Source organism: Musca autumnalis, unplaced genomic scaffold (genome assembly GCF_047663935.1).
Source record: "Musca autumnalis isolate F117 unplaced genomic scaffold, ASM4766393v1 scaffold_2, whole genome shotgun sequence".
Classification (NCBI taxonomy): Eukaryota; Metazoa; Arthropoda; class Insecta; order Diptera; family Muscidae; genus Musca; species Musca autumnalis.
The window spans coordinates 29,277,410-29,289,111 of NW_027411755.1; the positions used below are offsets into that span (position 1 = coordinate 29,277,410).

General features: G+C 27.6%; 1 protein-coding gene across 1 annotated transcript; it reads right to left on the reverse strand.

The window, feature by feature from the left end:
• Nucleotides 1-2,038: 2,038 nt before the first annotated feature.
• Nucleotides 2,039-10,963, reverse strand: LOC141392607 (pickpocket protein 19-like). Its single transcript, XM_073965540.1, has 6 exons — nt 10,764-10,963; nt 10,042-10,699; nt 9,838-9,987; nt 2,705-2,891; nt 2,397-2,642; nt 2,039-2,337 (listed from the first exon to the last, which is right to left on the reverse strand). The coding sequence occupies exons 1-6, from the start codon at nt 10,919-10,921 to the stop codon at nt 2,123-2,125; spliced, it is 1,614 nt and encodes a 537-aa protein (XP_073821641.1). The 5' UTR covers nt 10,922-10,963; the 3' UTR covers nt 2,039-2,122.
• Between the last annotated feature and the right edge of the window lie 739 nt (nt 10,964-11,702).

The following is an 11,702-nucleotide window of genomic DNA, read 5'->3' on the forward strand; positions in this document are numbered from 1 at the left end:
ATTTTTTAAAAATATTTTTTCAAGGACGTGGATTTTTTAAAAATATTTTTTCGAGGAAGCGGATTTCTAGAACGTCGAATTTTAAAAAAAATATTTTTTCCAGGACTTGGATTTTTAAAAAAGTATTTTTTCAACGACGTGTATTTTCAAATAAATATTTTTTTTTGTGCTGGCACTTCAATTTTAAAAAAGTATTTTTTCAAGGACTTGTATTTTCAAATAAATATTTTAGAATTATTTATATAATATTTTTAGAATTATGTATTCATGGACTCTGACTTTTTTAAAAATATACTTTTCAAGGCCGTAGATTTTTTAAAAATATTTTTTTAAAGACTTGGATTTTTTAAACAAATTTTTCAAAGGATTTTTTAAAAATATTTTTTTCAAGGACGAGAACTTTTTTAGAATTATTTATTCAAGGACTAGGATTTTTTAAAAATATTTTTTAAAACCAATTTTTCAAGGACGTGGATTTTTTAACATATTATTTTTCAAGGACCGGGACTTTTTAATAATATTTATTCAAAGACGTGGATTTTTTATAAATATTTATTCAAAGACGTGGATTTTTAAAAAATATATATTCAAGGACATGGAATTTTTAAAAAAAAATCATTCAAGTACGTGGATTTTTTAAAAATATTTATTCAAGGTCTTGAATTTTTTAAAACAAGGTCGTGGATTTTTTAAAAATATTTTTTCAAAGACGTGGATTTTTAAAAAAAATCATTCAAGTACGTGGATTTTTTAAAAATATTTATTCAAGGTCTTGAATTTTTTAAAACAAGGTCGTGGATTTTTTAAAAATATTTTTTCAAAGACGTGGATTTTTAAAAAATATATTTTCAAAGACGTGAATTTTTTTAGATTTATTTATTCAAGGACTCTGACTTTTTTAAAAATATACTTTTCAAGGCCGTAGATTTTTTAAAAATATTTTTTCAAAGACGTGGATTTTTTTAGATTTATTTATTCAAGGACTCTGACTTTTTTAAAAGTATACTTTTCCAAGGCCGTAGATTTTTTAAAAATATTTTTTCAAAGACGTGGATTTTTTAAAAATATTTTTTCAAAGACGTGGATTTTTAAAAAAAATCATTCAAGGACATGGATTTAAAAAAAAATCATTAAAGTTAGTGGATATTTTAAAAATAATTATTCAAGGTCGTGGATTTTTTAAAAATATTTATTCAAGGTCGTGGATTTTTTAAAAATATTTTTCAAAGACGTGGATTTTTTAAAAATATTTTTCAAGGACGTGGATTTTTTAAAAATATTTTTTCAAAGACGTGTATTTTCAAAAAATATTTTTTCAAGGATGTGTATTTTCAAAAAATATTTTTTCAAGGACGTGTATTTTCAAAAAAATATTTTTTCAAGGACGTGTATTTTCAAAAAAATATTTTTTCAAGGACGAGTATTTTCAAAAAAGTATTTTTTTTGTGCTGGCACTTCGATTTTAAAAAACATTTCTCCAAGGACTTTGATTTTTAAAATCTATTTTTTCAACGACGCAAATTTTTTTAAGATATTTTTTCAAGGACGTGGTGTTTTCATTTTTTTTCAAGGACGTGGATTTTTTAAAAAAAAATTTTTCAAAGACGTGGATTTTTTAAACATTTTTTTTGGACGTAGATTTTTTTTAGATTTATTGACCCTGACTTTTTTTAAAAATATACTTTTCAAGGTCGTGGATTTTTTTAAAAATATTTTTCAAGGACTTGGATTATTAAAATATTTTTTCAAGGACGTGGATTATTAAAATATTTTCTCATGAATTTTTAAATAATATTTTTTTAAGGCGTTGGATTTTTTGAAAATATTTTTCAAGGTCATGAATGATATGACTATGATATGACTATGCAATAATTGCTTCTCAAATATGCGCGTTGGCAACCACATGTAATAGGGTAGTTGTGTTGTTAGTCTAAACATGAACCTTGATTTGAGTATTGGGTATGGTGATGTACTTATTCACATATCCAAGACACAAATCGTATGTTAGTAAATAGTATACGTCTTACGACGTAATAAATTTATATTTCAAATAAGCTTTTTTAAATTTATTTTTGAGTAAATTTTAAATTTTCAAATTATTACTTCATATGCGATAAAACTTCTATATATTTTCCCTCCTAAAAATGTCCGATTTTGAGTACTGCTTTACAATAATACGCTTAGTTTGTAAGCTCTGGCGTTTCAGATGAGTTCGATTGGCCGAGCGTATGTGACGAATTCCCTGCTTGGGTACATCGAAAAATGAAAAATATATAATTTCCGTTATGCCAATGAGAGAACAGCCAAAAAAGAGGCCAGCTAAACCACCAAAAGAAGCTGAAAAAGAAAATAAAAAATACATTTATTTAAATTACTCAAATATATCTCTCACTTACCTAACAAATCCACAAAGGGATAAACAGCTGAGGTCTCATAAACCCGCATTGTATGCCTTAAATAATATACAGCAAGTTCAATTTTTGTATTATTATCATCGACGTTATTATTCGGAATGTGTTGTATGAAAAAGTTGGGAAAATAATCCATTGACATGCAATTGAAATGGCATGGACAATTCATGCCGTGTCCGGCGTTCTGGACATATTGGGCTTCTTCGTTGTTTTCAAAAGATTTTAGAAGTGCTGCGGAAACAGAAGAATAATTTAGCTGCCTTCTTATGGGGTTATTTTTGCTGCTGTATTACCTTCATGCCTATACAAACATACCAAATCGGTTAGAAGACATGGTCTAAAGCGTCCTGGAGGATAAAATAAATCCAAAGAACAATTACAGTAGAGTTCCATATACTCTTGCTGGCATTCGGCAATACAATTTTCCCACATATATTTATGGCCTTGAAGAGATTTGAAGAATATTTTGCCAAGTTCATCCTAGAATAAAAAACATACATAATTTTTTTCAAGGACTTGGATCTTTAGAAATCTCCCCTTTTCAAGAACTAGGACTTAAAAATTTTTTTTCAAGGACGTGATTTTTAAAAATTATTTTTATTAAGAACGAGGACTTTTTCAAATTATTCTTTCAAGGACTCAGATAAAAAAATGAAGTGATATTTTTGTAAAAATTATTTTCTCAAGGACGTGGACTTTTAGAAAAATATGTTTTCAAGTGAATGGATTTTTACAGAAATATTTGTTGAGGAACTTGTATTTTTTAAAGACAATATTTTGAGTACTTTTTGAAAAATATTTTTCAAAACTTGATTTAAAACAAAAAAAATGTTCATCTCAAGGGCATGCATTTTTGGAAAAAAAATTAAAATCATGGATTTTTTAAAAAAAAAAAATATTTTTTTCTGTGACGTGGAGTTGGACTTGGATTTTAAAAAACATTTTTCAAGGACTATATTTTTAAAAATATTTTTTGAAGAACGAGGATTTTTTTAAATTATTCTTTCAATATCTTAGAAAAAAGTCGAAGATGATATTTTTGTAAAAATTATTTTACAAAAATATTTTTCAAGGAATGGATTTTAACAAAAATATTTTTAGAGAATTTGTATATGTAAAAAAAACACCTGAGTACTGTCATTTAAAAACCTTTTTTTATAGAAATCGATTTAAAGAAAATTTTGGATTGGGCTTGGATTTTTTGAAAAAAAAAAATCAAAGACAATAATTTTTTAAAAAATATTTTTTTTGGGAAGTGGATTTTAAAAAAAAATATTTTTTCAAGGGACAGGAATTAAAAAAAATGAGGGCGTGGATTTTAAAAAAATATTTTTAAGGGACATGGATTTTAAAAAAGTAATTTTTCAAGATCGTGGATTTTAAAAAAATATTTTTTAAAGACGTGGACTTAAAAAAAAATAATTTCTCAAGATCGTGGATTTTAAAAAAAAATATTTTTTAAGGACGTGGACTTAAAAAAAATAATTTTTCAAGGGCGTGGATATTAAAAAAAAATATACTTTTTGAAAGGCCGTTAATTAATTTTTTTTTTGCCAGGACGTGGATTTTAAACATTTCGTTTTGTTCTTCAAATATTTTTTCAGGGACGTGGATTTCTAAAAAATATATTTTTAAGGAATAAAATAAAAAATATTTTTCAGGGTCGTAATTAAAGATTATTAAAAAAAATCAAGGACGTGGATTTTTAAACAAATTTTTTTTAAGGACATTGTTAAAAAAAATACAAATATGTTCAAAGACGTGGATATTAAAAAATATATTTTTAAGGAATAAAATAAAAAATATTTTTCAGGGTCGTAATTAAAGATTATTAAAAAAATCAAGGACGTGGATTTTTAAACAAATATTTTTTTTAAAGACATTGTTACAAAAAAAAAAAAAAAAAATATGTTCAATGACGTGGATATTAAAAAAACATTTTCTCAAAGACATGGACTTTACAAAAATATTTTTTCTAAGAAGTGGATTTTTACAAAAATGTTTTAAAAGAACGAATAATTAAAAACACATATTTTGATCACTTTAATTAAAAAAAATATTTTTCGAAAACTTGATTTTAAGAAAATTTTTTATCTCAAGGGCTTGGATTTTTAGAAAAAAAACTCAAAATCATGGATTTAGAAAAAAATATTTTTTCTAGGATGTGGAGTTGGAGGACTTGGATTTTAACAAATATTTTTCAAGGACGTGATTTTTAAAAATATTATTTAAGAAAGAGCTTTTTTTCAAATTAATTTTTCAATCTTTCAGAAAAAAGTCGAAAATTATATTTTTGTAAAAATTATTTTACAAAAATATTTTTTTAAGAAATGGATTTTAACAAAAATATTTTTAAAGAACTTGAATATTTAAAAAACATCCTTTGGGAGCTTTCATTTAAAAAATATTTTTTGAGAACTTAATTTTAAGAAAAATTCTCATCTCAAGGGCTTGGATTTTTAGATAAAAGATTCAAAGATAAAAAAATAAAAAAAAATATTTTTTCTAAGATGCGGAATTTAAAAAAAAATATTTTTCAAAGACGTGGATTTTTTTAAAAAAAATATTTTTTTCAAGGGAGAGGATTTTTGATGGCTTGGATTAAAAAAAAATATTTTTTTATGATGTGGATTTTAGAAAAATTTAAATTTTTCGAAATGGATGATTTTAAAAAATATATATTTGTTTAAGGACGTAAATTTAAAAAAAAGCATTTTTTAAAAAAAAAAATATTTTTTCTAAGATGCGGAATTTAAAAAAAAATATTTTTCAAAGACGTGGATTTTTTAAAAAAAAATATTTTTTTCAAGGGAGAGGATTTTTGATGGCTTGGATTAAAAAAAAATATTTTTTTATGATGTGGATTTTAGAAAAATTTAAATTTTTCGAAATGGATGATTTTAAAAAATATATATTTGTTTAAGGACGTAAATTTAAAAAAAAAAAAGCAAGAGCATGGATATTTAAAAAAATATTTTTCAAGGACGTGAAATTTTTTCTTTCCAGGACATGGATTTTAAAAATATTTTGTTTTGTTTTTAACATATATTTTCAGGGTCGTGGATTCTTAAAAAAATTATTAAATATTATTAAAAAAATGCAAGGACGTGGATTTTTAAACAAATGTTTTTTCAAGGACGCTGTTTACAAAAAAAAAAAAAAAAAAAAAAAATTTCAAGGACGTGGATATTTAAAACAAGTAAAAAGTCGTTAAGTTTGGCCGGGCCGAACTTTTTATACCCTCCACCATAAAATAGTTTTAATTAAAATGGAATAATTAGTGTCCTTTCACAATTTTAGGTTGAAAAAAATTTCGGACATGGATAGATACACCAATTGTCTTAATTATCAAATCTTATCTAAAAAATGTGTTCAGCCAGGTGAAAGGTACCACCTACGGGACTGCAGAGAACCTCAAAAGTCAAATTAAATTGAGGGTAGTTCCATCAAACAATGCAGACCCTCAAAGTTCCGAAAATCGGGAGGTACCGTTATATAGGAGCTATACGAAAAGATGGACCTATGTTGACGAATTTTAGTGAAGAAGTTTCGTGATCACTGAAAATTCAAATGTCTAAATATAGGTAGTTCGATTAAAAATTGTTGCTAAAATTCTCAAAATACCGAAAATCGGGAGGTATCGTTATATGCGGACTTTACCAAACCATTGACCTATGTTGACGATGTTTGGTGGAGAAGTTTGATGGCCACTGAGAACCTCAAATGTCAATTTACAGCTAGTTCGGGTGAAAATTGTAGCTAAAATTCTCAAAATACCGAAAATCGGGAGGTATCGTTATATGGGGGCTATACCAAACCATGGACCTATGTTGGCGATGTTCGGTGGAGAAGTTTGATGACCACTGAGAACCTCAAATGTCAATTTACAGCTAGTTCGGGTGAAAATTGTAGCTGAAATTGTCAAAATACCGAAAATCGGGAGGTACCGTTATATGGGGGCTATACCAAAACATAGACCTATGTTGACGATGTTTGGTGGAGAAGTTTAATGACCACTGAGAACCTCAAATGTCAATTTACAGCTAGTCCGGGTGAAAATTGTAGCTAAAATTCTCAAAATACCGAAAATCGGGAGGTACCGTTAGATGGGGGCTATACTAAATCAAGGACCTATGTTGGCGATGTTCGGTGGAGAAGTTTGATGACCACTGAGAACCTCAAATGTCAATTTACAGCTAGTTCGGGTGAAAATAGTAGCTAAAATTCTCAAAATACCGAAAATCGGGAGGTACCGTTATATTGAGGCCATACCAAACCATGGACCTATGTTGGCGATGTTTGGTGGAGAAGTTTGATGACCACTGAGAACCTCAAATGTCAATTTACAACTAGTTCGGGTGAAAATTGTAGCTAAAATTCTCAAAATACCGAAAATCGGGAGGTACCGTTATATGGGGGCTGTACCAAAGAGTGGACCGATATAGCCCATCTTCGAACTTGACCTGCCTATAGAAAAAAGACCCTCGGGTGCAAAATTTCAGCACTCTATCTCAATTATTGCGGACGCTAGAGTGATTACAACAGACGGACAGACAGACGGACAGACGGACATGGCTAGATCGTCTTAGAATTTTATCCTGATCAAGAATATATATACTTAAAACGGTCGCAAATGATTAGTTCGATGTGTTACAAACGGAATGACAAACTTAATATACCCTCCATACTATGGTGGAGGGTATAAAAATATTTTTACAAAGACGCTGTTTAAAAAAACAAAAAAATTCAAGGACGTAGATATTAGAAAAATATTTTTTCAAGGATGTGGATTTTGAAAAAAATATTTTTTTAAGGACGATGTATTTTTAGAAATATTTTGTTCAAGGATGTGGTATTTTTAGAAATATTTTTTCAAGGATGTTGTTTTTTAATAGTTTCTTCAAGGACGTGGATTTTTTACAAATACTTTTTTTCAAGGACGTGGTATTTTTAAAAATATTTTTTCAAGGAAGTGGTATTTTTAAAAATTTTTTTTCAAGGACGTGGTATTTTTACAAATACTTTTTTTCAAGGACGTGGTATTTTTAAAAATATTTTTTCAAGGAAGTGGTATTTTTAAAAATAATTTTTCAAGGACGTGGTATTTTTAAAATTATTTTTTCAAGGATGTTGTTTTTTTAATATTTTCTTCAAGGACGTGGATTTTTTACAAATACATTTTTCAAGGACGGGGATATTTTAAAAATACAAACACGGGATTTAAAAAAAAAAATCGTAGACAGAGACGTGTATTTTTTGAAAAAAAATATTTTGTTCAAGGACTTGGTATTTTTAAAAATATTTTTCCATGGATGTTGTTTTTTTAATATTTTCTTCAAGGACGTGGATTTTTTACCAATACATTTTTTAAGGACGGGTATTTTTAAAAATATTTTTTCAAACACGCGAATTTAAAAAAAAATCGCAGACAGAGATTGTTTAAAAATATTTGCTTAAGGACTTGGATTTTTAAAAATATTTTTTCAAGGACTTGGATTTTAAAAAAATAATAATTCATAGACGTGGATTTCTTAAAAAAAAATTTACAAAGACGTGAATCTAAAAAAAAAATAAGGATGTATATTTAAAAAAAAAAACATTTTTCAAGGACGTGGATTTTTTTAAAAATTATGTTTTCATGGACGTGGATGTTTTAATAATTCTTTTTTCAAGGGCGTGGAATTTTTAAACATTCTTATCTCAAGGACGTGGATTTTTTAAAAAATTGTTTTTTCAAGGACGTGGATTTTTTTAATTTTTTTTCAAGGACGTGGGTTTTTTAAAAATTAGTTTTTAAAGGACGTGGATTTTTTAAGGACATGGATTTTTTAAAAAATATTTTTTAAGGACGTGGATTTTTTAAAAAATATTTTTTAAGGACGTGGATTTTTTAAAAAATATTTTTTAAGGTCGTGGATTTTTTAAAAATTATTTCTTCAAGGACGTGGATTTTTTAAAAAATATTTTTTTAAGGACGTGGATTTTTTAAAAAACATTTTTTTAAGGACGTGGATTTTTTAAAAAATATTTTTTTAAGGACGTGGATTTTTTAAAAAATTGTTTTTCAAGAACGTGGATTTTTTAAAAAATTGTTTTTCAAGAACGTGGATTTGTTAAAATTGTTTTTCAAGAACGCGGATTTTTTTAAAATTTTTTTTTAAGGACGTGGATTTTTTAAAAATTTGTTTTTTCCAGGACGTGGATTTTCTAAAAATTATTTTTTAAGGACGTTGATTTTTTAAAAAATTGTTTTTTCAAGGACGTGTATTTTTTTTAAAAATTATTTTTTCAAGGACGTGGATTTTTTAAAAATTATTTTTTTAAGGACGTGGAATCTTTTAAAAAATTGTTTTTTCAAGGACGTGGAATTTTTTAAAAAAATATTTTTTAAGGACGTGTATTTGTTAAAAATTTGTTTTTTCCAGGACGTGGATTTTCTAAAAATTATTTTTTTAAGGACGTGGATTTTTTAAAAAATATTTTTTAATTACGTGGATTTTTTAAAAAATATTTTTTAAGGACGTGGATTTTTTAAAAAATATTCTTTAAGGACGTGGATTTTTCAAAAAATATTTTTTAAGGACGTGGACTTTTTAAAAAAATATTTTTTAGGACGTGGATTTTTCAAAAAATATTTTTTAAGGACGTGGATTTTTTAAAAAAATATTTTTTAAGGACGTGGATTTTTTAAAAAATACTTTTTAAGGACGTGGATTTTTTAAAAAATATTTTTAGGACGTGGATTTTTCAAAAAATATTTTTAGGACGTGGATTTTTCAAAAAATATTTTTTAAGGACGTGGATTTTTTAAAAAATATTTTTTAGGACGTGAATTTTTAAAAAAATATTTTTTAAGGACGTGGATTTTTTAAAAAATATTTTTTAGGACGTGGATTTTTCAAAAAATATTTTTAAGGACGTGGATTTTTTAAAAAATATTTTTTAAGGACGTGGATTTTTTAAAAAATATTTTTTAGGACGTGAATTTTTAAAAAAATATTTTTTAAGGACGTGGATTTTTTAAAAAATATTTTTTAGGACGTGGATTTTTCAAAAAATATTTTTTAAGGACGTGGATTTTTTAAAAAATATTTTTTAGGGCGTGGATTTTTCAAAAAATATTTTTTAAGGACGTGGATTTTTTAAAAAATATTTTTTAAGGACGTGGATTTTTTAAAAAATATTTTTTAAGGACGTGGATTTTTTAAAAAATATTTTTTAAGGACGTGGATTTTTTAAAAAAAAATTTTTAAGGACGTGGATTTTTTAAAAAATATTTTTTAAGGACGTGGATTTTTTAAAAAATATTTTTTAAGGACGTGGATTTTTTAAAAAAAATTTTTAAGGACGTGGATTTTTTAAAAAATATTTTTTTAATATTTTAATAGTTTTTTAATAATAATTTCTTACTTCCTTCCCAACTTACCTGAAAAACACATTCCCTTTCATTGGGAGAAAATACCCTCGTATTATTGTGGTGTATGTGCATTTGGGCCGTTAGAGAAACCCATGCCTTAGTGTTGGTGGGAACTTCACGATGTACGTAACCCCAAACATGAGGCTCAACAAACATTACCTTTTACAGTAGAAAATATAAAAAAAATGTTTTAAACAACAAAACCCAACCTACCAATATCCCCTTCTTAAGTTGTGTTGTAGTTGGCGAATGCCAAGCTTCATGGATGTGTATGGCAACCCTTAAACCAGTTGAGGGACCTTTGCCCTCTGAACGTCTAGGATAGTATGGGTCTTCTTGGGCTCTTCGGGCACCCAACTCACCTTCAACGGTGTTGAAAGCCAAACACATGCCTTTTTGGGAACGTCGGGGCGTAAAGATTTCACAACAATCATAGCTAACATTATACCACGAACAATCCGAAAATATTTCATCACATTTCCAGGCCATAAATTCAACAACCTGTGTGAAATTTATGTAATTTAAATCAAATAGTAGTTTTTGGGGGAATAATTCGTAGAGATTCTTCAACATGTCGAAACGTGTAAATCGTAGGGTATCGTAGGCATTGAGAGTTTCCTCGAACACCTGTTCGTATTCTGGGGTTTGGTGTTGCGGCTGCATAAATTTCATTTTAGCCTCTTCATAACGTTGCCAATTTAAACGATTCAAATTACAAATTGTAACATCGGCAAATGGTATTTTATACATTGGGTAATGTAGTTCTGCAATGACTGTTTTGAAAGGCTGATAACGACAAATGCTGATAATGTTCCATGCAATAAAGCTGAAGAAAGAAATTGATATTATCCAACCCGTTAGCAATATCATTCTGGAATGACAAGCAGGTTTTACGTTTGAAGCTAGTAGTAATGGTCCTTAGGTTTTCGCCTTACCTTTGTATGACCTTTGATGATTTTGGAAATATAACTGCTAGCCCATGTATTGTGGATATCTTAAGCAAATCGTTCCACGTGTCTTCCACAAATTTGGCCATACCATTTTTTTCATTTTTCTCCTCAATTCGGTTTGGATATTTTTCTCTCAGCAGCATATTTGATGAAGTGAACTGTCTGCTTTGTAGCTTACCAGGGAACTGTCCACAGTTTCCATGCAAGATATGCGTGTTTGTTTAAATTTGCAAAATATCGTTTGCATGTGCCAGCGAAATTTGGAGATTTGTTGGTGTTAATAATGAGATAATTAAAATCCGCCTAATAATTATTTTGTCAAGTCCTATTTCTGCAGCTTTTTATTAAGAACATGCGATTTGGCGGTTTGAAAAGCTTTTAAAAGCAACTAAACTATATGCTACTTTCTGTGATTTTAATCACGCCAATTATTTATAAAATACTTACTTCTTTCCACAGTGCGATCGTGATATATACTAGCGCAGCAATACTATGGCTTACTTCATGCAGACATCCAAATAAAACCTTACTTCGATGAAAGGATCCAATGTCGAAGTGCTGCAATATTTTGTAATAATGTTGTACTCTTAGAGTCTTTTGCCTGTTACATACCTACTGTAACCTGGTATAAAATTATACGTTGCTTGGAGTGTCTGATACTTCACGTCAACAGAGGCAAAGCTTCACCTTAGTTTCCCCCCTTTTATTTGACGTTAAGACTCAACACCGGTTTTTATTAAAAAATTATCTTCTGCATGCTGTGTGTGAGTAGGTATGCAATATTTTCCACGCACACACACGCATTGCCAACCACATATAAGAGGGTGAGTAGTTATTAGTCTAGTCTGCAACCATGACTTGTGTCTTAGATATGGTGAATATACTTATTTACACATTCAAGACACAAACCGTATGGAGATACAT